This window comes from Meles meles, chromosome 5 (assembly GCF_922984935.1).
Source record: "Meles meles chromosome 5, mMelMel3.1 paternal haplotype, whole genome shotgun sequence".
Classification (NCBI taxonomy): domain Eukaryota; kingdom Metazoa; phylum Chordata; class Mammalia; order Carnivora; family Mustelidae; genus Meles; species Meles meles.
The window spans coordinates 25,190,890-25,218,557 of record NC_060070.1 but is presented as its reverse complement, the minus strand read 5'-3'; the positions used below and the strand labels follow the sequence as shown (position 1 = coordinate 25,218,557).

At 38.8% G+C, this 27,668-nt stretch overlaps 1 protein-coding gene across 2 annotated transcripts in view; it reads right to left on the bottom strand.

The window, feature by feature from the left end:
• Positions 1 to 27,668, bottom strand: part of PDSS2 (decaprenyl diphosphate synthase subunit 2) — a 254,692-nt gene that overhangs the window by 133,915 nt on the left and 93,109 nt on the right. For both annotated transcript variants that reach the window (XM_046006024.1, XM_046006026.1), the window contains one exon: positions 10,657 to 10,791. In XM_046006024.1, the coding sequence (XP_045861980.1) occupies positions 10,657 to 10,791 (135 nt within the window). The remainder of the gene's footprint in view (positions 1 to 10,656; positions 10,792 to 27,668) is intronic.

The window sequence follows — 27,668 nt, the reverse complement described above, 5'->3', positions numbered from 1 at the left end:
AATAATTTATTAGGTCAAGCATTCCTTTGCACATACCCTTTTCTTGGTGGCAAAGAAAAACCATGATCATGCTTTTACCTTCTCCACTTCTATTCTAGGGCTGTTAGGATTTATTGTGTTAAGGAATTTGTATTTAATCCTGCAGGGAATGGGACACCAGTGAAGAATTAAGGATATTATACTCTGGCTTACAAACTTAAAAACTTGAGCAAAGGAGGGAATGGGGGAATCTTAATAAAAGAAAACGAAGGGGCTCCTGGGTGGCTCAGTGGGTTAAAGCCTCTGCCTTCACGTCAGGTCATGATCCCAGGGTCCTGCGATTGAGGCCTGCAGCAGGCTGTCTGCTCAGCAGGGAGCCTGCTTCCCCCCTCCTCTCTCTGTCTGCCTGCCTCTCTGCCTACTTGTGATCTCTCTCTCTGTCAAATAAATAAATAAAATCTTAAAAAAAAAAAAAAAGAAAAAGAAAATGAAGACCCAAGATACCAGTAACTTCAGGGAGGAAGGATGCCAGGATTAGAGAGAACCAACCTGAGGATCTGCTCTTTTCCTCTATTACAACCATTACCCAGCTACACAATCCAAGAGTGAGAAAAATCCAAGAGCACAGTGGAGAAGGGAGTTCCTTGGGCACCGTGGATGCCAGTTCCCTAGTAGCATCTTATGTGAGAGGTGTTAAGGATTATCGGTCTTTAAATTTTTTTTTATTTATTATTTTTTTATTTTTATTTATTTGACAGTGAGAGAGAGATCACAAGTAGGCAGAGAGGCAGGCAGAGAGAGAGGAGGAAGCAGGCTCCCTGCGGAGCAGAGAGCCCGATGTGGGGCTCGATCCCAGGACCCTGAGATCATGACCTGAGCCGAAGGCAGCGGCCTAATCCACTGAGCCACCCAGGCGCCCCGATTATCGGTCTTTAAATAAACAACTTTAATTTAATTAAATATGGAAGGATTGTGGACCCAAGAGTGAATATGGTTATAGCTCTAAAAGTCAAGTTCCAGAAACAGCTCTAGAAACGAAATTGCATCCAGTGTCAGATGGCTACTAGATGCCTATTGTTTTTCTACCTCGTCGCTAGAGGCCAGAGACTATTTCTTATCAATATTCGCAGATTCAGCCTGTGCCTTGCAGAGATGAGGTAGTCAGGATGTGCCGTGTTGTACCACACGCTACTTGAACCTAGCTGAATACGTGTCCTGTGGTTGACCTCGTGGACCTGAAGCCCATTATGATCGCATCTTATAGATAAGTAATCACACAGAGCGATTAAGGGACTACTTATGTGAAATAGTCCATCGGTTACACATTTGTGACAAGAACCCAGATCTCTAGCCCTTACACCCACGTCTCTATTACACCACACTGTCCCCTAGTGGGGGGTGCTTTGGGTCTGGGTTCAAAGGATCAACAGGAAGGATGAAGCTATTAAGCAAACTCTGCCACTAAACATTTTGACTGTACATCTTCTACCGCACAAAGCTAACATTTTGTTATGACAAGTGTCAAGAATTAAGCCCTGTTTAAAATGCAGAATTAGGGGCGCCTGCGTGGCTCAGTCAGTCAAGTGCCTGCTTTTGGCTCATGTCATGATCTCAGGGTCCTGGGATCGAGCCCCACATCAGGCTCCCTGCTGAGTGGGGGGAGTCGGCTTCTCCAGAACTCTCCCTCTGCACTGCCCTCTGCTAGTTCCCCCCCAAATAAATTATTTTTAAAAAAATTAAAAATAAAGTTTTAAAAAATGCAGACTTAGACACTGGACATCGGCTTTGACTATGGCTTCTTGCTAGTCAACACAGCCCTTCTTTGAGGAAAAGATTTAAACTTTTTCACCAACACCAAAGCAATTTATGTGGTGTGTTTTTTGCTGTGATGTAGTCAGGCAGGCTAATCTATAGCAAGATATTTATATACAATAAGCGAACTCTCAGCTGAGTAGATTAGTAGCTGAGCCCACCTACTTTTTGTGGTTAATTATACTTGTTTGGTAAGAGGCTGTTCTTATTTTGTGTTTCTCCAGCAGCTCTGGTGAAGTAATGACTTGTGATGTACAGTATCCTGAACATAAAGAGCCTTCCCCTTTCTTTTTCAACATATAATTGCTGCATTTGTGCACGCTGTGTAAGTTGAAAATAACAATAAAAAGTTAATGAAGAAAATAAGCACTGGTTGTAATGAATTAGTAATATTGCTAGATTTGTATCTGGAGTTTATTTTTATTGTTGTAAGCAGAATACAATCAATAGGAATATGTAATCAAAGTGCACAAGCTTTCATCTCTTGAAATCTCTGAAAGGGAGCTGAGATATCTTTAGGAAATTATCTTCAAAAGCCTACTCTAAATTCAATTATTCGGCATAACCATTTTAAATCACTGTCAATAAGCACTTCTCATTTTTAAGGTTCTTGTAGTACAAAAAGATGCATTTTAAATAGGTTTTTTTATTGCTTTCTAAGTATGAAATATAACTTTCTTTTAATTTTCAAGTTAATTTTAATCATACAAAATAACAGGAATAGATTCTCTTTACAGAAAAAATTAAATGTTCCAAATAAAGCCCCCTTTGATGATTTCTCTATAGCTGTTCCCAAACCTCCTCCCTTCCTACTTCTTCCAACCACTGTCATCATCAGGTGGGTGAGGTTTCTTCCAGACTCTTTTCTAGCATTTACATATGTCCGCTTAAAAAAAACAACAAACGTAACTATGTTTACTGCTACACATTTCAATATTAATTATTTCACATCAATGTAATCGAGAGCCCAAAATGAATACAATCAACGTGTTCTTACTTAAGCCTCATTTCTCCCCCCCCCAAGATTTATTTATTTATTTGAGAGAGAGAGAGAGAGAGAAAGAGTGAGCATGCATGAAGGAAGGGCCAGTGGGAGAGAATCTCAAGCAGACTCCTCTGGAGAGGACCGGAGGTGGAGGTCAACCTCAGGCCCTGTGAGATCATGACCTGAGCTGAAATCACAAATTGGATGCTGAACCATCTGAGCTACCCAGATGCCCCAATCTCCATTTCGAAGGTATTTTTTGATTTGGTCAATCTCTAAGGTAAATATGGTTTCTTAATTTTGTTAAGCACTTTTAAGTACCAGACAAATTCTAATGTGAGGTACGAAGGTGAAGATGGATAGTCTACTGTTACCACGACTAGACGTCATCAGAAATTAATTCATACCACACTAAAAAGATAATTATGAACTAAAATATTTTCAGCTGAGACCAAGACTTATTCCCTAAATTTAAAGATTTATCAACAACAAAACTCACTTCTTTTACTATTTTTTGAATTTTCCACTGTTCTCTTAAAAGATTTTATTTATTTATTTGACAGACAGAGATCCCAAGTAGGCAGAGACAGGCAGAGAGAGAGGAGGAAGCAGGCTCCCCACTGAGCAGAGAGCCCGATGTGGGGCTCGATCCTAGGATCCCGGGATCATGACCTGAGCCAAAGGCAGAGGCTTTAACCCACTAAGCCACCCAGGCGCCCCATCCACCGTTCTCCTTAAATTAAGATTAAATTAATTATTAATTAAATAATTAAATTAGGATTTCATTTGGGCCTCCAAATATTCTACCACCACTTCTGTGACAGCATCCCAAGTCTGACAAACTTCCTCTTAGAGGAGAAAGCACTCTTAACATGAGTCATTTTATTAAGATGTTTTCTAGATTTAACTTATGGTTATGTTTATAATACTTTTTTTGTGATTAGCTCTAAAAGCCTGACAATGACCTTAGGATATAATGATTAATTTAACCTTAATCAACTGAATAATACACTGAGTTAAAAAAAAGAATTAGCACAATTTCCAAGAAATTGATAGTGTCCATTTTAAGATTTTATGTATTTATTTGAGAGAGAGTGAGTAGGAGCAAGAGGGAGAGAGAATCTGAAGTGGACTCCACACTGAGTGCAGAGCCCAGTGCAAGACACAATCCCATAACTGTGAAATCATGACCTGAGTCAAACCAAGAGTCAGACACTTAACCAACTGAGCCACCCAGGTGCCCCAATGGTGTCCATTTTAAAAAGGATGGTAAACCTAAGAAAGTCAATAATTTTGCTTCACTCCTGCTCTCTTTGTTAAAAAAAAAAAATCCATACTTATGCATTTTCATAGTCTACTTGATCTTGTCAAAAAGGGAAAAGAAAAAGTTCAGGTCAGCCCAGGGACTCTAAGGCCCTCATTCTAATAGCAGGACTAAGCTAACCTCCAGCTTTTTGGTAAAAGTGCATTATGAAGTGCATAAGTAAAACAAACATATAGTTAAAAATAATTCAGACCACTAAGGACGTAAAATGAATGAAGTCTCTCTCATCCCATTTCCCCCAACCAGTTGCCCATCCCCAGAGGTGACCACAATTAACTCTTTGTGTCTCTCTCTTTTTTTTTTTAAGACATTTTTTTTTTTTTTAAAGATTTTATTTATTTATTTGACAGACAGAGGTCACAAGTAGGCAGAGAGGCAGGCAGAGAGATATGAAGGGAAACAGGCTCCCTGCAGAGCAGAGAAGCCGATGCGGGACTCGATCCCAGCACCCCGAGATCATGACCTGAGCCGAAGGCAGAGGCTTTAACCCACTGAGCCACCCAGGCACCCTCTTTGTGTCTCTTTTAAAGCATTTTCCATGTGTAGAAAAATCCACCGTTCACCCATTCAAGCCCCAGTGGGATCAAACTGTAATACGTTTCTGCATCTTGACTTTTTTTCTTAATTCTTCGAGATCTTTCCAGATCAGGCAAACAGACCTCCTTAATGCTTTTAAACATCCATCTGATACTCCCTTGCATCAGTAACAACATGGGCTCTCTTGGTGGATCCTTTGATTGTTTCCCATTTTTGGGGTTGCTGTTGTTCTTGCAAACTATGCTACAAAAAGCATTCTTATACATACGTCTTTTGAGCATTTGTGTTAACACATCAGCAATTTTGCTAAATCAAAGGGTGGTTGAATTAGAGTAAAATTTATAGTTGAAAATGCTATAGCTACTCCAAAGTTGGGCAATGTAGTCTAGCTTTCTCAGGAAGAAAAGAAAATGTGCTTGGCAAACTTCTTCCAATCTCTTTTATCAGTTAAATAAGAGGTGTTGGGAAATTTCAGGCAACAGAGGTAGAATGAAAATATGTGGTCTGTTTTATAACTGCTAGTTACCAAATGATTTTCTAAGTAACTCTATCAATTAATGTTGTACTAACAAAGCATTCAAGTGCTTTTTTACACACTCGCAAATACTGGGTGTCAAACTTTTTAATCTTTGCCAATCTGACAAAGGAAAACAGTGACTGTGTTTTAATTTGTCCACTATGATGAATTCCAGACTTTCCCACCTGTTGTTTACTAATCGTCTGAGATTCTTCTTCACTGAACAGCCTGTTCATTTCTTTAGTTCATGTTTGTGTTGTATTATCTTATTCTGGCTTTATAAGACCTTCAACTGATCTGTTCATTAAAAATAGGTCCTTTGGCTTGTATGTTTCAAATATTTTTGTAACTCTGGCATTTTCTTTTGACTCTACAGTAATTTTTTCCACTTATGTGCAGTCAAATGTATGTTTTGTTTATAGTTTCAGGGTTCTGGAACCTTTTAGGGAGGTCTTCCTTGCTTGAAGATTAAACGATAATAAAAATTTAGAAAATAATAATTTAAAATTATTATTATTATTAATCAGTCATGATCTTAGAGTCACTGACTGCCATCTATGTGTTAGGAATACGCTGAGTGCTGGGGTAACATGGAGAAAACAGATCATCTGAACTATGTTCACAGCACACAAAGTACACAGTCTTCTGTTACCAGTATTACAAATAAATACAGAAAATGATCAGTCCATAATTTTATATTTTCTTACTCATCAGCTCACCTGTTACCCAGAAGCAATACTGTCACTACACTGGTTCCCCAACAGCAGGTCATTCTCCCTCCTCTGGGAATGGGAATTGAGGACAACATAAACTCAGAGGAGTCTAAAACCAGTAAAACATCAAGCCATAGAGACGCCAGAATGGGAGCTGTGGATAACAGAGGTAAGCAAATAAAATGCACTGAAAGAAGCAATAGGTCAAAATATAAAGCAAATAAACTTTTAATGGGATTTTTAAAAATTTAGGGGCACCTGGGTGGCTCAGTCGGTTAGGCAGCTGGCTCTATGATTCCCGCTGAGGTCATGACCTGAGTCCTGGCTGAGGGGCCATGGCAGGCTCTGTGCTCAGCAGGGAGTCGGCTTGAGGATTCTCTTTCCTTCTCCTTCTGCCCCTCCCCCACTCTTTCTCTCTCAAATAAATCTTAAAAAATAAGATAAAAGATGAAAAAATTTAGTAGATCTTCTGCAGTACTATGTGTGTTATTTTTTGTATTTTTCAATGATATTCCACTAATACTTTTTTCCTTTGAAATGTCACTTTATATCTCACTTTACATGATAACTATGTTGAAAATTTGAGACTTTTTCATGTTCTATGAGGAGTACTTTAGAGCTGGCTTTACAGCTCACGTCCTGAACTGGAAGTGTCAAAGGACATAATAAGGTACAGTCACTGAGAGACACAGTCCATGTTAAACTACTACTGTAAAATGTGTGATTCCAAATGTGTATTTTGTTTGGCCTACTACGTTTATGCTCTATGGAGGTTCGGTCATGCAAAGATTCTCGTTTCAATCTCTTCTACCAGAGTTAACAAAAGATGTTGGGAAATTTCAGGCAATGAAGGTAGAATGAAAACATGTGGTCTGTTTATAACAGTTAGTTAGACAAGAAATAACTGAATCAATTCTTGCTAAAATAACTGAGAAAGCTGAAGTATTCATAAAGAAAATTCACCCAAGTTTCTTTAAGCTTAATAATTACGTTACATTAGAGACGTCTATACTTTGTAATATCATGTTTTATATATTGTAATGATTTTTTTGTACATAAAATATTCTATCCTTAAGATAGTAGGAAGTTATAAATTTATCTTCTCAGGAGTGGCTATGGATACCTGGCAATTTAGTAATACTCTTAAAAATTAATTTTTTTATTATGGAAGTACAGTTGACATATAATGTTGTACTAGCTTCAGGGGTGCAACAGTGATGTGACAATTCCATACATTACTCAGTGCTCACCACGATCAGTATAGTCACCATCTGTCACTATACAACATTATAGTATTACTTTTTTTTTTTTTTTTTATTTTTTCAGCGTAACAGTATTCATTCTTTTTGCACAACACCCAGTGCTCCATGCAAAACGTGCCCTCCCCATCACCCACCACCTGTTCCCCCAACCTCCCACCCCTGACCCTTCAAAACCCTCAGGTTGTTTTTCAGAGTCCATAGTCTCTTATGGTTCGCCTAGTATTACTTTTTTGATTGATCACTTCTGCAACCAATTTTTTGAAAGCCAGGATTGGAGGAATAAAACTGAAGTCCACAGCCTTGTTGGTAAAAGGCTATGGTAGATGTTTATAGTGCAGTTTTATAAATGTAGCTCTCTTACCTGTTTTTCAAAACGTAGTTATTACATTTTAGCCTCACTTCTGCCTCTCTTGGCCATTTAATGATATGTTTCCTAAGCATATCCACAGGTTATATCCATCATTTATATCCTTAGGCCAAACAAAAGAGGTCACCTAACTCACTTTTGGTCCCTTAGGTAATTTACTCAGGTCCCATGATCTGACCTCAAAGTCAAGTTTATGAGAGAAAAACACAAACAATGTAAATCTCAGAAGTTTGGAGGTGAATTAAAAAGCTCCCAAGTCAGTACTTCCCTCAAATGTTAAATAATTCACTGTGGCATTATAGATACAAGCCTCCAGCGAAAGTTACACTTGAACAATTAAGGAAGCAAGAGCCAAACAAATGACTTCAGGGGTAGAGAAACAAATTAATGGTTTCTCATAGTACTGTGCCAAATTACATTTTCACATTAACAAGTGTGTAAAACACCCAAGCATCACCAACGACTTACTAGATTAAGTTTGATTATAGAAAATAGCTTGGAACAACACACCAGGATTATCTGCTAAACATAATTATGGATTCTATACACTTGGGTGTGAAACCCATTTATATTATTTATATAGTTTTTATATTCATAATGTACCACCTACTCTTTTGTAAAGTTTTTTTTTATAATTGTTCATGTTACAATAATCATCTGTCACATGTGTTATATTCCTCTGAAGGATCAGAAGGAGATGTAATTGTTTCTTAGTGGCTAGATGCGAAATTCAAAACACAAGATCACATCACAGTGCCCTGTCCACATAGAGATATCACCACCTGCCTAGTAGAAAGGGGGCGCACTTTAGAGTAAAAGTAGGATTTTTTTTTTTTTAAAGATTTTATTCATTTATTTGAAAGACAGAAATTACAAGTAGGCAGAGAGAGAGAGGAGGAAGCAGGCTCCCTGCTGAGCAGAGAGCCCGATGCGGGGCTCGATCCCAGGACCCTGGGATCATGACCTAAGCCGAAGGCAGAGGCTTTAACCCACTGAGCCACCCAGGCGCCCCAAAAGTAGGATTTATATACCAACTCTATCACTTTCCAACTAGAAGATTTTAGATAGTTCTTAACCTCAGTCTTAGCTTCTTTTACTGCAAAATGGGGATAATTCATTTGTGCAAATATTTATGGAACACCTATGCATCAAATAGTACTTTCCAAGGGTTATTTTTATTTTAGGATGAGAGATAATAAAACATAGCTGGTCTTCATTAAAGATATGTACAGTCACCCAATTGCAAAAGCAGAGGCCCGACCAATCAAATAGGGTCAAAGTGGCAGACTGAAAATCAACAGAGTTCCTAAAGGAAATGAAGATAGATGGGATACAAGGTGCTATGAAGTCCCTTTGCTTTCCAGGGATTAACAAGATTATTGGTATTCATTACAGATCTTTATGTATTTTCTCTGGTTAATTAAACTAAACTCAATCAAGGGCTCTCTACGAAACTCCCAAGGTAAATTTTGAGCTCTAATTCAGACAGGCTGGGGGAAGGATGTAGATGTGTAAAAGATTTGCCAAGTTACTTTCCATTCAGAAGTTTTTTAAAGACATGCTTATAAGGAAAAGATCCTTTTTGGCATACTAATTTAATGGATAGCCTAACCTATATGTGAAATAAATTCTTTGAATCAGACTAGAAAAGCATAATGGAATCAAGAAAGAAAAACAACACATGAAATTTGGAAGGAAAAGAACTATAGTTGGATCCTCAACTTGTCTCATTTGCCAGTTGGGCCACCTTGAAAAAAATCTCAAGATTTTTGAATCTCAGATTGCTCAAGAGTAAAATAGGTATAATGACAACCCTTATCTATAGCATTTTGGTAAGGATCAAATGAGATAACTAATAAAAATGATCAGTAACCTATAAAACACTAAACAAATATAAATTATTTCACAGTGAGTAGGGACTGAAAACAATCCCAGGTATTTCTTCTGGTGAAGATACTTGCATGGATAAATGGTAAAAGGTCTGCAAAATTATCCTGGCTGGAGGAGGGGTCCAGCAGTGATAATTCTGATTGCTTTTTAATGAGGAAAGATCATTTGGCTTCATACCTGGTAAGCAGTAGTCATCTCTAAATATTATCTAAGAAAAAAAAAATGTATGGATAGGACTAGTAGGGAAAAAAAAACAAAAACAAAACTAAGGTATGGGTTGATTTTTAAAGTAAATCCATGAGATACGGTAGCCTTAAGTCAAACTTCCCAGAAATGCTTCTTTTTGTGAGGAAAATTTCCTTGTCACCCATGTTTCTGGAGTGGTTTTAATTTCACGTGCCAAAGTTCACCTGCAGGGGCTACAGAGAGGCTCTAGGGAGGCTTTTAACACAATGTCAAGTACAATAAACACTAAATTTTTAAAAAGTTATTACTGATACACTGTTACTAAAAAATACACAGTGATTTTTTTAATGCAATGATTTTTAAAAAAATAGAACTGAAAATTTTAAGTATGTTTTATGTGAAGCAAAAATGACTCATACTCACACATTTGTTTTTTAGTCTAAATATGTAGGAGAAAAAATTTCTTATTCTAGTAAGTTTAGTTAAAAACCTTTTCCCCATAAAAATAAGCATATAAAATGATATGGCACTGAAGTACCTTCGTTCTCCTAAAATGATAGTTGCAACATTATTTTATAGTTAGGTATCATTTTGAGTAGGTTTAAAAATAATAAATCCTGGACCATGTCTCTGTAGAGAAATACCACGATGGTGAAGGAGGGGTGGTCACGAATAGAAAATTTTAAATGGCTAGAACAGAAATGAAAGTTTTCAACACAAATGTATAGGGAAATTTACCAGTTACGCATGGAGCTGCTAAGTCTATTAGACTTGTTAAGAACGATAAAAATACATTTAAGAAAGAGGGGGGTGCCTGGCTGGCTGAGTTCGAAGAGTGTGCAACTCTTGGTCTTGGGGTCATGAGTTCGAGCCCCACAATGGGTATAGAGATTGCTCAATAAATAAATAAATAAGTAAACTTAAAAAAAGAACAATAAAAATACATTTTTAACCATACAAAATATGTTAATCTATCTGTGAATCAGAGAATGACAAAGAACTAAACAGTGAGCTCCACTGACCATTGTTCAGTAAAAGGAAACACAATTTAGAAAGTCAGGTCAAAAGACTAAGTTCTTCTTACCATGAATAGATCCCACTGACCATGTCATAGTTCTGACAGGAAGCGTTCGTGCTGCTGGGCCCAGCTGCTTTAGAAATAAGTAGCACCACTAAGCCCCTCAATTGAAGGTTGTGCCGGCTATCGTGTACGAGCCCCCTGCCAACAAAGAAACGAGAGGATTAAAATACTGTTATAGGATCAGCCACATCAAGTTAGGAAGTTGCTACTATTCACCAGATTTCCAAATCAGAGAATGGGACTCAGCGGAAAGAAACAGAAGTAGGGGAAAGAAAGAGCTAATACAGCAGAAAGCAGTGAGTTCAGGAAACGACCAGGGAAACCCGTGGCTGGCATTAAAAAGTGACAGTGTCCGATTGTGAGGCCTAATGATCTGGCTCCTTCCTCTTTCTGGGTTTTCGTATGGTCTGGACCCTCCACCTCACAATCTCAACTGTTTGCTCAACCCATAGTTTTAAACTGCTCTACGGTAGCTAATAGCAACTGAAATACAAATTATATGGCTTGGGTGAAATGATATTATTTGGTGATGATGGTGCTAAGGGAGAGTGGTAAAAAATGATTTCTGTCTTCACAGGTAGAGAAGATGATCAGAGAATTAAAGTGACAGATCCAAATGACTTAAACATTTATTTGATAAGTAAAATGGAAATGTATGCCATCAGCAAGTCTTGCCATTTCCTATTATTTATGGAAAGCATTATCATTCTAGACAACAATATGGCTTTAACTTAGCATGTCATTTTATTTTTGTGATGAGTATTGAATTTTCATAATTTCTACTATAACTAAGGCCAGGAATACATTGGGCTTTTTTCCCCCTCAAATATTGTAAATGGTTGTCATATAAGAACTAAATGGCAACATAGAAAGAAAGAAAGAGAGAAAGAAGAAAGAAGGAAACTAGGGGCAATATATTATAATAAATTACTATTTAGAACAATGCTCATGAGCATTAATCAAATAGATACTATGCATATGTACATAAATAACATACAAATATAGTTCTTGAGTGTTGTGGAAAAAAGTATTAAAATTGTATTAAATTATTAAGCTCTCTTTGGTAAATGTTGAACAAAGAACTAATTTAAATTAATTAAGTTAACATAGCCAAAATTAATGAGTTAGTTCATTACTTAAGAAAAATCTTTGCCCCTCATGCCTCCAAACAGAAATTTTAAAAAGGGCCCCTTTGTAACCTTCCTGGTTTCAAAATAAGGCAGATTTTCAGGCTTTCTGTAAAGGAACAGATATAGCTCTTTCGCTAATTATACTTTCCCCTCAATCTACTACGTGATCGTCAGCAAGTTTGAGGAGTTAGTAATTTTTAAAAGAAGTTCTAATTTCTTAGGAAAAAGAAGCTAATTTATAGTAATAAAGTTATATCACAACAGAAACAAATAATCATCAGAAATATCCAAAGCTTCTCATTGTCATGTAGCTCTCCACTTAAATCCTGTAGACCCAAATGGCAGGGAGGCTGGAAAGCACCCTATTTTATAATAAGTAAATGTAAAGTGGGAGCAGGAACACTTCCTAAGTTTTCTACTTTGAATTACAAATTTTAACTTAGGCTGCTAGATCCTTATTAATGCATTGCCTAAGGTGAATCTTTATTCTTCCCTTTTTAGATAATAATATTAAGGAGAAAGTCTGAATTGGCTCTTAACCGGAGAAAGGGAAAAGAGGAAGATGAGGCTGTATGTGTGTGCTTGTGTTTTGGGAGTTGAACCTGGGGAGGGATGAGGGATATAATAACACAGTAAGACCTCCACGAGGGTGAGAAACTGGAGAAAAGTCTGACTACATCATGCTAATGAAACAGCTCTGGCAACAGTTTTGATGCCTTCCTCAAAGTTCTCAGAGATGGAACCTTCCATAGGAGACACACACACAAACGAAGAAGAAAGAAGAAAGAGAAAAGAAGAAAGAAAGAGAAGGAGGAGGAAGGGGAGGAGGAGGAAGAAGAAGAAGAACGGCAACAAATACTTACATAGTGCTTCATATATGCCAGAACTGTTCTAAGGGCTTACTATATACTAATTAAATTGATTCACAAAAGCTCTAAGAGGAAAGGACCACAATTACCCCAATTTTGCAGATGAATGAGGAAGAATGTGGCACTCAGAGAAGTTAAGCAACTTGCTCACAGCAGGCAGGCCGTAGAGCCTTGACAAAGCCAAGATCTGAATCCAGGCCAACTGACTCTAGAATCTATATACACTCTTTTTAGAAAAAAAATTTTTTTGAGATTTTGTTTATTTGAGAGGGAGAGAATGAGAGAGAGAGAAAAAGAGAGAGAGAGAGAGAGAGAGAGAGAGACAGAGAGAACACGAGAGGGGGAAGGTCAGAGGGAGAAGCAGACTCCCCACCAAGCAGGGAGCCCGATGCAGGACTGGATCCTGGGACTCCGGGATCATGATCTGAGCCGAAGGCAGACACTTAACCAACTGAGCCATCCAGGTGCCCTAAAATCTATATACACTCTTAAACATTATGCTCTAATGACTTTCCAACCTGCTTCATCTTATGTACAAAATTATTTGCTAATAATGAGAAGACTGTAGCTTTAGAAACAGGTTTAAAAAAAAAACTCCTTCTCCCATTCACTAGCTGTAGGACTCAGAGACTGTTAGCTCTGCTATAAAATGAGGCTGACGATGTCTACTTTCCATCGTCATTTTATGGAAGAAGCAACAAGAAGAAAGTATCTAACACCGTGGAAGCATGTGGTAGGTGATCTCATAATCAGAAAATACATTCGCTGTCCTTATTACTTTTTTGCCACCTATTTTTTTTTTTCTCAACTCATTTTTTTTCTTTCTTCTAGTCCATTTCTACTCCTGTCTCTCAAAGTCTAGCCCACTCCACGGGCATACATAATCGCCTATAAATCTCCTCTCCTACCTCCCAAAATAACAAAAGTTGAGGAATTCTTCCCCCACGCCCCATCCCTTGCAAACACCATCATGCATCAGTGAAACACTTGGCACTTCGAGAAAGCATTCTGAAAAGGTCAGGAAGAGAAACAGTAGTGGACTGGCTGACAGAAACCAAGGGAAGAGTCAGAAAAGCCCACCTTCTGACAGTACTTAGCGACCCGGAGAAGAGTTTATCAGCTTAAGTAAATTAAAAAACTGCTTCCAAACACTTCTTTACATTTACTTCATTAACACCCTTAAAAAAAAAAAAAAAGCACCAAGATAAACTGATAATGTCTGCAGCTCAAAAATTAGCTCACAACCAAACGAGAATAAGAACTGTTGCTTCTGAGCATAAAAAAAAATCCCTGGGATTCTATAATACAGAGATACTAGTCCTCATCTAGATCAGGCTGTACTCTGCCTGAAACAGCATGAGTTCCTCTCAGTGCCTCTCTACAGGAGGGACACTGATGAGCCAGAGCATGGCTCAAGACGGTGAATTCCTCTAGTTCCACATGCATGCCGGTAGAAAAAGCTCTGGATGCTAGCTTAGAGAATAGTTAGGTTGGTGCTCTCAAATCTATCCAGGCAAAGAGGCAGTGAACGCTTACAGCACGTTAGGCATGCTGTAACAACTGTGGAGGAGGGCCTGATGGTGAGCGCTGGTGAACTGTGGTCTCCCTTCCGACGGATAAATACAGTCTGGATTAAAAATCCCAATAAAATGTTGCATGAGCTACTTTACGGGATGAACAAGGGCTGTGGGAGCACAGAGAAGGGGTCACTAACATAAATGGGGGCGGAGAAGGGTGAAGGAGACTTCTTGAGACTTAAGGATGAGGAGGCAGTAGCCAGGGTAGCTAAAGCTGGAAGGGGAAGTGATGGGGTAAAAAAAAGGTGTTCCAAAGAAGAAACAGTATGGGTGAAGGTTTGGAGGAAAGACGGGGGCGCAGCTATTTCCAGAACCAACATGGCAGGAGCACAGCGTGTAAGGGGAAGAGTTGGGAGAACAAAAGCTGGCGGAAGGCATGAGAGGGGTCTACTCGTCTGAAAGGGCTCCATCTGGGTAGGAGACAGAACTACTGTAGAAACTGACACAACTGGATAGAAAATATGAAAACAGAGCAGGCCAATAGTGATTCAACACGAAGAAATTAAAAAACAAAACCAAAAACAAAGCAGCCTCTGGTGATGGCTGAGTCCCGTTAACAGAGACATTCGGGAAACTGCACAGCCCCTGACATACACGCCTGGACTATTTGACATTTGAAGTTTCTTCTTCCTCTGGGATTCTTCATGATCTCACCTCATTTAATTATCCAGTACTCTACAGTATGTATAATAGGCCCCCAAATTGGAAGAATCCTTTATTGTCATCAAAATTAGAATGTCATGAATGAATGCAATATTAATACCTTGAAATCTTATTAACTGAAGTTCTACAGAATTGTGTTCCTTTTAGCTCATGTCAACTAAAACCTCATCATTCATTCATTCAACTAATTCAGACTGGACACTGTCCATAAATTAGGCACTGTGCGAGGCACAGACACAATGGCAAGCAAAACCAGGCATGGAGCTTGTGGAACTTGCAGGCTAGTGGAAGAGGCTGGAAATAATGGAAGAATCACAGAGAAATGCAAAATTACAATGGCAGTAAATGCCACAAAGGAAAAAGATGATATTGGGAGGGTTTATAAAAGGGGAACTGACCTAGCAAGGCAAGTCAGAGGCTTCCATGAGGAGGTGATGGCTAAGCGATACCCAAAGGCAGAAGAGACGTAAAAGGGGTCAGTGGGATGGGAACAGAAAAGAAGAGTAGATCTGCAGCGCAAAACCAGGCATACGTGAGGCTGAGAGCACCGTATGAAATGAAGCTGGAGACAGATGGGACTAGACCACACAGGTTAAGGAGGCCACGTGAAGACTTTTGCTCTTTATCCAAAGAGCGGTGAGAAGCCATTGTAGTTTTTATTAAGCAGCAGGTGACATAATCAGATATTAAAAAAAAAACAAAAACAAAAAAATCTTATCATCAGGGGAAAAATGACTTGGGTGGAGAGGAAGGAGGAAAACAAAGTGGGTATGAGGAGCCGTGTTAGGAGGCTTTTACAGTACTCAATGAAAAATATGGGGGTGGACAAGTGAGAGAGGTACCAAATCTAAAGTAATATTGCATTCAATTTAAATCGATGGTGGATACTATGTAGTCCTGGAAAATTAGCCAATATGGATAGAGCACTAATTTCAAATAATATCCTGAAAAATCTGTAGCTGAATTTGGGGGCAGGGTAGGAAGGAACTTGGTCCCCTCTAAAATTCTGCTCTAGATCTACAACAGATAGAAAGGGCGAACACACACTAATATTCTAAGAGCTACACCATTTCGTGATGGACATAAGGACTGAATAGGTGAAACTCTGTGCAACCCAGCTCTATATCATTCTCACATTATGGTTTTATGGCTAACTGCATCATCATACCTTTCCACAGCTACTACCTTCCTTTCAGTTCTGTATTTCAAATCCTCAAATCATTGCTATGCCCCCCACCCCTTTTTTTGAGGGGGAGAGGGAGACTGAGAGAGGGGGAGAGAGAAAGAGACAATCTTAAGCAGCTTCCCTGCCCAGCACAGAGCCCGATGCAGGGACTGATCTCACCGCCCAGAGATCATGACCTGGGCCAAAGTCAAGAGTCGGATGCTTAATGGACTGAGCCACCCAGGCGCCCCTGACACCTTACCATGTAGCCTCTCAAACTCCATTTCTTTAACATATATGTACCAAACATGAGAGGCATACAAAAAAATAAGTGATATAATTAAAGAATTATAAAAATAGGTTCAAATATGTTTAAGCTGAATAATAACAAGCAACAGATACCAAAGGCAGTAGAGTAACAAAAAGCTATCAGTACACAGAAGAAGAAGGAAAACTGTTTCTTGCTAGAGGTGCTCCTGACAGTAGAGGTAGCATTCAGATGGAGCCTGAGAGTTGGTCAGACTCCCTGAGCAGAGAATGGAGGCAGGACTGGAATGGGGTTAATGGAATGGAAAGAGCGGTATCTGAGGAGAAAAAAAGACAGGTTATGCATGCTATGAAGGTGGAAGAATGAGGAGCAGGTTCCGGAGCTGTGAGGGCTACCCACCAGGCAATATGTGAAGGCGAACAAGCCCAGAAAAAAGACAGCTTAAAGAATGAAGGGCCTTGGGAGTCAGGTTCGGAGGTGGGACTTTAGTCTGCAGGCAATTTGAAGGCATGGATGGTTTGTCAGCAAGGGAGTAATGTGATCAGAGCTAAAGACTAAAACTGTTACTCTGGGCCTGATATTGTTACTCTGGCAGTAGCTCGTTGGGTGCGACAGAAAGGACAGGGAAGATTAGTTCGGAGTAGCTTCTTCCCATAGTCCAGGTGGGAGATAATGAGGACCTCAATTAGGGCAGTGGCAGCAGCGATGGAAAAGAGCTGAATGATGGCCGCAGCACGGACGTGGAATAGGCTAGTCTGGCCAGCTGACTGCATGAGGGGAGACCCTCATGCAGTGAAGGAAAGATAAGGGATGAATGTGAGGTTCAAACCTGGTTCCTGGAGATGATGATGCTAGCATTCATGGGGATTGGAAGAAAAAAGAGAGCTAATGGGGAATTAATGAGCTCAGTTTTGGACATGTTAACTTTGAATGCAAGAAAGACTTCCAGATGGAGATGCCCAGCAGGTAGCTGGAAATGCTGTGGCTACAGATTTGGGAAGCATCTTCAAAGAGGTGATGGCTGAATTAGTAGGAATTGATGGATGAGTTTTTGAGAAGAGCAAAGAGGGAAGGGAAGGGATGAGAGGAGAAAAGGAATCTTGGAGAATTCCTTTACTTAGGGAACAGAGGAAGGATGAGTAACCAACATGAAGGAACACAGTGGGTCCACAAACAAATAAAAGGGGTCTCCGCAGATACCCAGAAAGAAGTGTGAACAAGCATGCACAATGGAGGCCATTTTGGACCCCAAAGCCTAGGCTCACTCAGGCTTTATATGGCCTTGCTATTTAATTATTGGCTCACAGGTACTATATACCTCACAGGCCTGTGAAAACCTTGAAGGTACCCAGGCTTGCCTATCTTTGGATGCCCTGCACCTAGCACAGTAACTGACATAGAGCAGGTCTCCAAAAAAAAAAAAAAAAAAAAGGCAAGATGAGAGAATAAATAGGTTCAAGAAGTAGAACAGCAGATTCTCCATCTCACACATCCCACCCAAACAGCCCCACTACTATTCCCGACTTTCCTCATCTCTTCTGTTCTCCACTTGCCACATTGAGCCAGTCAGCTCGGCGTCTTGAGTCCCTCTTCCTAAATCAGAGTATATTCTTTAAAAGCGACAGCCACACAGGAGAAAAGCCCCAACATACTCTAAAAAACAGGCTGAGATTTTAATGCTACACTGGAAAGTTACCATATATGAGAATTATACCACATTAAAGGATCGACTCCTTAAGTTTTAAATAGAGAGAACTCAATATACTGGAGTGTTTATGTGTTTTGTTTCCTCATTTAGGAGAAGTGAATGAATTCACTGCTGCATCAGTGCCCGTGAGAGAAGGCTGTCCTCACTTTGAACAGAAGGTAGGGATTAGTTCCAGATGGAGAGTTGAGGTAGGATGGCAGAACTGGGGCACAAGAGAAAACTTCTGAGATGTATGCTCAAGGGTTCAGAATTCTAACTTATGCTATGATCCAAATCACAATCCTCAGGTACATTTATAGTCAAATATTAAGGAAAGAGTTTACCACATACAAAGAAGGGACCATCACCTTTGAGTCAGCTCAAAGTGCCTCGAAATAAAACTAAAGGCAAAAGAATCAGTACCGCTCAGATCCCCACAATAAGAACTCCCTCCGATACTAACACCTATAGCTCCAGAGCTTTACTATTTTATTACGCCACTTTAAATATATCCAATTCCAGTAAGTCAATCCTAACAATGTAAGCACCAAAGATAAATGTCAAAACTAACATACACGAGGTGGGTTGATCAATAAGATTCCTAAGAGCGCTTTAGGACAGAGACTGCAACTCCTAGACACAATTTTTTAAGGTTTATATACAGAAAACTGAGGCGTCAGGATCGCCTGCAATGTGCACAGTTTTTGCCAAAGAAGAATTAGAAATACTCTGATCTTTTCTAATTTTTTTGAATGCTGACTACAACCTGCTAAATTGATTTTGTACTAATGAGTTGCAACCTGCAGTTTTTTGGGAAAAATAGTGTTTTGAGTCATGTAAAGTATGTGATATATAAAGTCAAAAGAACTGGAAGCATAATGTAAAATTAATTAAGTAGGAATAGAATCATCACCATTTAAAAACAAAAAAATCTGTCCATATACTAGAACAAATTTAGTGTTGCAAGAAACCATTGAAACTTTTTTAATGACATGGAGAAATACTTAAAATGTTAAATGAAGATAGAATATAAAACTGTATACATAATATCTCAATTATGTTTCAATATATGCACATATATATGCATATAAACAAGGCCAAGGACAAAAACTAGAAAAAAAATATGGCAAACATTAACGTTTTAAATCTGGGTATCATTATATAGGTGTTCCATATACAAAGTGTCTTTATATTTTTCTATACGTTTAAAATATTTAAGAAATGAAAAGGAACAGATAGGAAGCAAATACCCCTATATGATAATAAGCATTAATCAACAGATTTTTAGATTAAGGGTGATTTATTTCCTAAAATACGTAAGAGCACAGATCTCTTTTTAAGTCTGGAGAAAAAAAGTACTGTATTTTAAGAATAACAGAATTTTAAGAAGGCAGATGACTTACTATATTATAGTTGTGTTTCTCATTTCAAGAAAAAAATTTAACCCATATTTATGAACCCCAGAGTCCCATGTTGGGTTCTCATATTTCACCTTTAATTTCTCTAAGATTTAGACACAAGGCCAATGTTTAAACGATATCAAAGAAGTGCTGTTAAAAAAATATACAATTAGTAATTCAATGACAGTAATATTACTCAGTTGTAAAAGAAAAAAATTAACACTCATGAAAATTGTTTTAAAGCACTATAATTTGAGGGAGACTAAAAATAGTCTGCATGTCACAGATTTTTATACAAAATTAGCAGAAGAACTGGAAGTTAATTTCCATTGACAAAATGACCCAAATTGTATTATTCCTGCTATATCCATCCTGAGACTAAACTGCCCTAGACTTGAAACAACTTTAGGGCCTGAGGTGACCAGCCCTTAGAATCTGGGAGCTGTGGCAGTCACTGACATGGCTCGAGGGCCACACGCACATCCCACCTGAATTAAATCCCTGAGGGACATCAGGGCCACGGAACTGCCTTACCAAAGCCCTCCCACAGCTGCAATTAGGTTTGATGGGCATGTGGCAGGAGACAGGTGCTGGGGGAAAAAAAAAAAAGGAAGTAAGAGAGAAGAGAAAAGTAGAATGGGGGTGAGGCATAGGGATTGTTGAGCAGGGCATGGAAACCAAGCCAGGAGCTTTTCAGAAATGATTATTAACACCAGTAGTTTGATGATACGTGATTGAAATAAAAAAGAAGTATAAAATAATGCCATAACTGATCAAGTCTGCAGCAACATGTAAGCTGGCCAGCCACCTTAGAATTAAACCACACCACCAGGAAACAAACAAACAAACAAAGAACCCCATGAAGACTTTCGCACTCAAATGATAACTGAAGATTTAAAAATATGAATATAGAAAATTAGTGCAATTTAAAAAATAATATTTTGATCACACTGAAAACTGTTAAAATTATCTCATACAATAATTTTTATATACAGACCTCTTTCGTTCACATTTTTAAAAAGCAGTTTAGTGTTGAAGCAAAGGGGTAGGAAAATTGAGTGCTGGGACATAGGCATCATTACACTCCACAGACACACCAGACTCCCACCACCACTCATGCGGGGCCCCCGGCTAAGAGCTGGTGCTGTGAATTACACCTCCTACTACCACCATCCGTCTGCACAGGGAATAAATCAACCAAACATGAATGAGTGTTCCCTTAATGCTCAGTGCTTTTCTCAACTTGCAGTCCTGATTTCAATAGACTCTGCCACTCAAAAAGAACTACTCTCAGATTAATCTTCCATAATTTTCTACGGTTTTACTAGGCTAGTATATAAGCACAGGATTTTTTTTTTTTTAATTCAAAAAGAATCTCTTTAGGGGAAAAAAGACTATTTTAACATAATACCCAATTTGCTGAGTACCTGGGGGTCTGAGTCCTATTAGCTAATGAACATGGTCCAACAGCGCAAAATTTAGAATATTTGCTTGAGAACAAGTTGGAAAAGATGAAAAGGTAAAAGGTCATTCAGCTGGCTTTTACAAAACATGAAGAGGTGAAGCCAAAAATAAAGAGACGAAAGCAGATGGGAGAAGCCAGTAAAGATAAGCAAGTTGGAAAAAAATGATGAAACACCTTACAGATTAAGAGCTAATACAGTAAGGGCAAATTGGGTGGGGGGGGGGGGCAGCAAAGTCAAATGCTAGCACGGATTTTGGCAGGAGAAAAGGCTTTTTTTAAAAATGAAGAGAAAAGCAATCAAAATCTAAAATCATACTGTTGCAATACGATGGTTCAGAAATCAAGTGCAAAATTTTTAGGAACATCTTTTCGTTTTCCAAAATCAACACTGAAGTCAAGGTACAGAAAACCAAACCATGGGAGAATTAGAAGTGACAGGCGGTGGGACACAGACTGCCTGTGTTCATCTTTCACAGAATTTCCACAAGAGAAAAGACCTGATGACTGGCTAAGTTCAAACCTGTTAGTTCTCATAATCGCAAATATTGCTACCTAATAACATTAAGACCTTATAAATACTTAAAATAATCACAAGGGCACCTGGCTGGCTCAGTCAGTGGAGAGTGTGCGATACTTCATGGTGACTTCAAGCCCAATGTTGGGGGTAGAGATTACTTTAAAAAAAATAATAGGGGCACCTGGGTGGCTCAGTGGGTTAAGCCTCTGCCTTTGGCTCAGGTCATGATCTCAGGGTCCTGGGATGGAGCCCTGAGTCAGGCTCTCTGCTCAGCAGGGAGCCCGCTTCCCCCGCCCCCCTCTGCCTACTTGTGATCTCTGTCAAATAAATAAATAAAATCTTAAATAAATGAATGAATGAATAGATAAGCAAGCCACTAACAGAGGTAGTAAAGGGGAAAGACTACTAGGGTAGTGGCATCTTCCAAATTCTGTGTGTCAAGAGGAAAACAGAATTCAATTTTTTATAGTTTCATTCACAATGTTATTCATTAATAGGAATGGCATCTATGAATGAAGAGAGGGATGGCTTGGGATAAATTACACAAACAGATTATTCTAGGCAATCTGATAATCAGATAACAATAACATTTGCTGTACTCTATTAGGTCACAAGGCTCCAGGAAGAAATCTCTCATTTACTAGACTGTCACCAAGCTTCCATTGGGTAGACTGTCTCGTCTATCCCCAGGCCTTCATGGGTGTTCACTCATCTAACCTGACAACCATCCTGTGAGATGGCAGTTTTCTTCATTTTATATAAGGATACTGAGACTTGCAGTTTATTTTCTGGCAGTGATTATCACTGATACACTACATAGTTGTGTTCATTAATTTCAGTTATTTGTCTTCCTTGACTAGAACGTAAGCATGTTACATCATATTTACTTATCCATGGTCGTATCTCCACTGCTTAGAATAGTGCCTGGCACACACAGACATTCAATAAACACTGAATGAATGAATGAATAAGGTAACCTGCCCAAGATTATATAACCAATAAGTGAGAGACCTGGGGCTCAATCCAGGTGTCTGCCTCCAAAACTCGTATTCACCCAACGAGAAATAATGATCACAGCAGCATCGCAATACAGAGAGTAATAAAAAATGAATGTGGGCTTAGAATCAGGGCTTAGAAAGTACCTTACAGGTAAGAGGTGTGAAAAAATGTTTCAAGTTAACTTCTCCTAAGCACCTCTTTAAAACTTCTTTTGACTACAGGTTTGGTGCACTGAGAGCTAGACAAGCAGACGGGTGCAGCCTTCTCCTTAAAGTCAAGTTCAACAAGACTCACAGGCAGCACAGAGCCAGAGGATTTGCGGTCCATTAAACATAAGGCCATGGGAAGCCTTGAATAGCACCCATTCACACAGAGGCTGAGTAAAGTTTGCACTGCAGTGAGAGTGCTGTCCAGGTTAGAAACCACAACTAAAAAACAACAACAAAAACCCTCACAGACTGCAGGAGTGGCCAGGGTCTACACCACAGCCAAGGAGTCTTATACTGGAATGAGGACCTGCATGGGTCCGGTTTGTGGCTTATGGCCTTGTGCCCTTTTGGTGGCCCTGGACAGTCGATCCCCTAAAACAGTTCACAAAATTACAGATTTTAGGGAAGGCAGTGATGACATTTTTCACCATTTTTTACCAAACACCTTGGATCTTTTCCTTGAAATTGGGTGGAGCGTGAATTTCTCCATGAATATAGTTACTTGAATAATTTATATACATTCTATGTTTTTATTTCTAGGAATATATTAAAATAAGACAGGAAATTTACATTTAGAGACTTTGTCCCCGTCCTAATAGCGGTATTTTGTCCTAAGTCATACTACAATAATTCGTTATTAAAAGGTACAAGAGAGTAAAGGGTAGCGCGATAGCTGTGAAGTATGGGGAAATGTCAAAAATGCCGTGGTCATGATTAAGCTTTGCCGCATTAGGATGCCATTTCGCCCCCACAATTTTCCTTCTGGAAGAGTTTGGGGCATGAGCTGAAAAGGACAGCCCTTATTTCACTAGAAATGAGAATAAAACTAATGACATAAGTCATTGATTCTCCCCTCCCCACAAATAAGGTAGTGGAACTTCTGGCCATCCGTCTGCCTATCCTTTTGACTGACTTTCTGAGGGCAAGCGCAGGGGCAATGGGAGTGGGGGACGGGGGGCAAGCTGTCAGTTTTATAGCACATACCGGGGGCGACGCACTTTACGTGCCATCAACAATATCGTGAAGGAGGTACTACAGTTATCTCCAGTTTACAGGGTGAAAAAGCGGAGGCTTGGAGATAGGTTCGTTTCTTGTTTAAGGTCAAAAGTAAGTGGAGAGTCAGAATTCCAAATTGGGACTATTTGACTCCAAAGATGCTCCCATAATTACTGGTTACGTGTTGAAGTTTTTTTGGTTCCCAGGGACGAATGTGGAGGTGAGAACAGGACTTCAAAGTGAAAGGATGGGTGGAATTTAGGAGTAAAACAAACAAGCTAGGTTTTGTTTCCTGTTGGTACAAGACTGAAGAGCCTTTGAACAGTCACTGGAATATCAAACTAAAACAAAACAGCTATTGTTGGTTTTTAAACTCTCTAACCACTCAAATAAAAAATTAGGGTCTCCACTGATTTCAATGTATAGACTTGTGGTATACTGTTTGCTTCATATTTCTAAACTCCATCAGTATCAAGCTCACTTTAGCACCACAAAGAATAAATAAGCCAAGATTCTAAACACTGCTCATTGATACACTGGGAACCCATTCTTGTTCCAGAAATAAACCCAAGTAATTGGGTTTACCCACTGATACACTGGGAACCCTTTATTCCAGAAATACACCCAAGTGATAGCTAATATCTACTGCATGTACTACTCCTCGCACTCTACGTGCATTTACTCACTTAAACCTCATGCAAGGTTGTAGGATACCATTTTTTATTCTAATTTTATAGATGACGAACTGAGACACAAGGAAAGTAATAACAAGTGGTAGGGTCATGATTCTAACCCAGCCATTAGGATTCCAGAAACTACATCTTTCCTTACCTTCCCTGCCCCTTCTTAAAAAACAATCTCAAACTCACAGCAAAGTTTCAAGTACAGAACAAAGAATCTTCTTTTCCTGAACCATTTATAAGTCAGTAATACATCACTACCATCTAACTCTCAGATGCCATGTAGATTTTGCCAATGACCCTATTCATATTCATTAGAGCAGAAGGATCCTGTTCAGGATTATACATTGTACTTAGTTGCCATGTCTCTGAGTTCCTTTAATCTAGAACAGTTTTCTTAGGTTTTTCTTGACTTTCAAGGCCTTGATGACCGTGAAGATTACAGGCCAGCTATTTTGTAGATGTTCCCTCGGTGTGGGTTTCCCAGATGTCTCTTCATGATTAGATTCAGGTTGTGTGATCTTCGGCAGGAATGTCACAGAAATGATTTAGTGTTCTTCCCACCTCAATTTCAGTTTGTTTCTTCAGAGCAGATTTTCACTTTGACCATTTGATTAAGGCGATATCTACCATACTTTTCCATAGTGAAGATACGCTTTTCCTCTTGATAATTAATAAACTTTGTGGGGAGGTATTTAGAAACTATACAAATATCCCATTCCTCACATATCAGAGAACACCAGACATTGGTGAGCACTTATAATCATTGCTTCTCCTAAACAAATAAATCAATAAAGTTGAAAAAAAAAAGGGGGGGGAAGGGGTGTCTGGGTGGCTCAGATGGTTAAGCATCTGCCTTTTGATCAGGTCCTGATCTCCAGGTCCTGGGATGGAGCCCCATGGTGAGCTTTCAGCTCAGTGGGAAGTCTGCTTCTTCCTCTCCCTCTGCCTGTCTCCCTGCTTGTACTCTCTGTCTATCTCTCTCTCAAATAAATAAATAAATCTTAAAAAAAAAAAAAGAATTGGGAAGATAAAAATGTATTGCTGCAAATTTTCTTAAATGAATAAAAAAGAAAATTTGAGGTTTAATTGATAAGCAAATGACTGAACAGTGAGTTTCAATATTTGAGATATACAGTCATTATCCTGTCCCTGAAAAAAAATTCCACATCTAATAATAATGATAATGTAAAAGGTAAAGGAAAAGGTCACAAATAGAGATTTTGTGTTATATAATGGCTTTTAAAAAGATACTGCAAAATAAATATGTTTTCAAATTTAGCAGAGAGGGAGAAACTAGGGATGACAAAAATTTAAAGAGAGAGAAAAAAAATTTTTTTTACCATATTAAAAGTAACGAATCAAATAAAACTGAGAAAAGTAATGGGACAAAAGTAATTACTTTCTCCACATTGCCAATAATGTTCCAAACCTTATGAATTCAAGAACAATGACAAAAGTATGAAATCTTTCCCTCTCCGCACATGTCAAAAACCTAATGAATTTGATCCTCAAATGTAGGCAATGATTTCCCTTGGTATAAAGTTCTAGTGTGGTTATGTCAACAAGAATGGTATTATTTGTATCATCTGATATCAAAAGTTTCCCCCTTCCCTCAAAAGTAATCAGACTAATACTAGGTTTAAAGATCGGGTGAGGGGCGCCTAGGTGGCTCAGTGGGTTAAAGCCTCTGCCTTCAGCTCAGGTCATGATCTCAGGGTTCTGGGATCGAGCCCCACATCGGGCTCTCTGCTCCGCGGGGAGCCTGCTTCCTCCTCTCTCTCTGCCTGCCTCTCTGCCTAGTTGTGATTTCTCTCTGTCAAATAAATAAAATATAAAAAAAAAAAAAAGATCGGGTGAACACTGTAGCTGATATATTTCAGGATCATTTTGTTTTATTAGTCACACATAGGTTGAAACCAGAAACTTATCAATAGATGAGTAAAGCCTATCAAAATGCTTGACTGTTTGGAATGTGTTCCTCATTTTGTATTTTGATCTGTGCTTGCTGAGTGGTTCTAACTGTTGCATAGTATTCAAGAGCTGAAAAGTGATCTATACTATACAAGCACTGACAGTCTTCACACTATACCCTGCTCGCCATTCAGTCTGGTCTCCAAATGTGATATAAATACTTCGCAAGCTATTGCCTGCATAAAAAATTGGTACAAATTATAGTTTTTAAGCAAAATTATTTCAGCTCAACTCAAAGGTCTAATATTTTCATTCTTTTCGGACACTGTTATTCTCTATGTCTGCATTCTTCCAGAATGTTCTTTAGTTAACTACACTTGGATCCACTACTTTTCCTTCCAAACAGCATTAATAGAGCCTTCTACTGATACATATTTCTGAAATATCTTTCCACTGATAGAAAAATATTTTCACATTTTTATGAGACTTTAAGGGAATGGACTAATAAGCCAAGACTTCTTGGTAAAGAAACTTTCCAAATCACCAGAAACAGGATTAAGTTTATCAGTTCAGAGGCTGGCTCAGTCCCATTTTGCAATATCACAATTTTAAAATGTGGGGCGCCTGGGTGGCTCAGTGGGTTAAAGCCTCTGCCTTTTGCTCAGGTCATGATCCCAGGGTCCTGGGATCGAGCCCTGCATCAGGCTCTCTGCTTGGCAGGGAGCCTGCTTCCTCCTCTCTCTCTCTCTCTGCCTGCCTCTCTCCCTACTTGTGATCTCTATCTGTCAAATAAATAAATAAAATCTTTAAAAAAAAAAAATGTTACTAAGGGGGGCACCCGGGTGGCTCAGTCAGATAAGTGTCCAGCTCTTGATCTCAACTCAGGTCTTAATCTCGGGTTGTGAGTTCAAGCCCCACACGGGGCTCCACGCAGGGCTTGAAAAAAAATACTTAAAAAAAAAGTTTAATTAAAAAAATTTTTAATTAAAAAAATATTACTAAGAAATGCATTTTGTTTTAAAACAAACCTACAGAAGAAAATGCAGCAAAAACAATCATGTGTTTCAAAAAGAGCAGAAAATCAATCTATTAAATTAGTATTGCTTTCTGAGTTTATCTTTAAAAGAGTCTTAAACTCAGGCACCGGGGTGGCTCAGTTGGTTAAGCAACTGCCTTCAGCTCAGGTCATGATCCCGGAGTCTCGGGATCCTGGTCCGCATCGGGCTACCAGTTCCATGGGGAGTCTGCTTCTCCCTTTGACCTTCTCTTTGCTCATGCTCTCTCTCACTGTCTCTCTCTCAAATAAATAAATAAAATCCTTTTTAAAAAAAGGAAAAGATTCTTAAACTTTATGAGGATGGGTGATAATTATCTTAATTTTTCAATATCACAGAAAAGATTCACACAAACTTTACCAAATATTCCTAAATAAGTCAATAATAGGAAAAACAAACAGAATAACCTCAGTTTGGCATT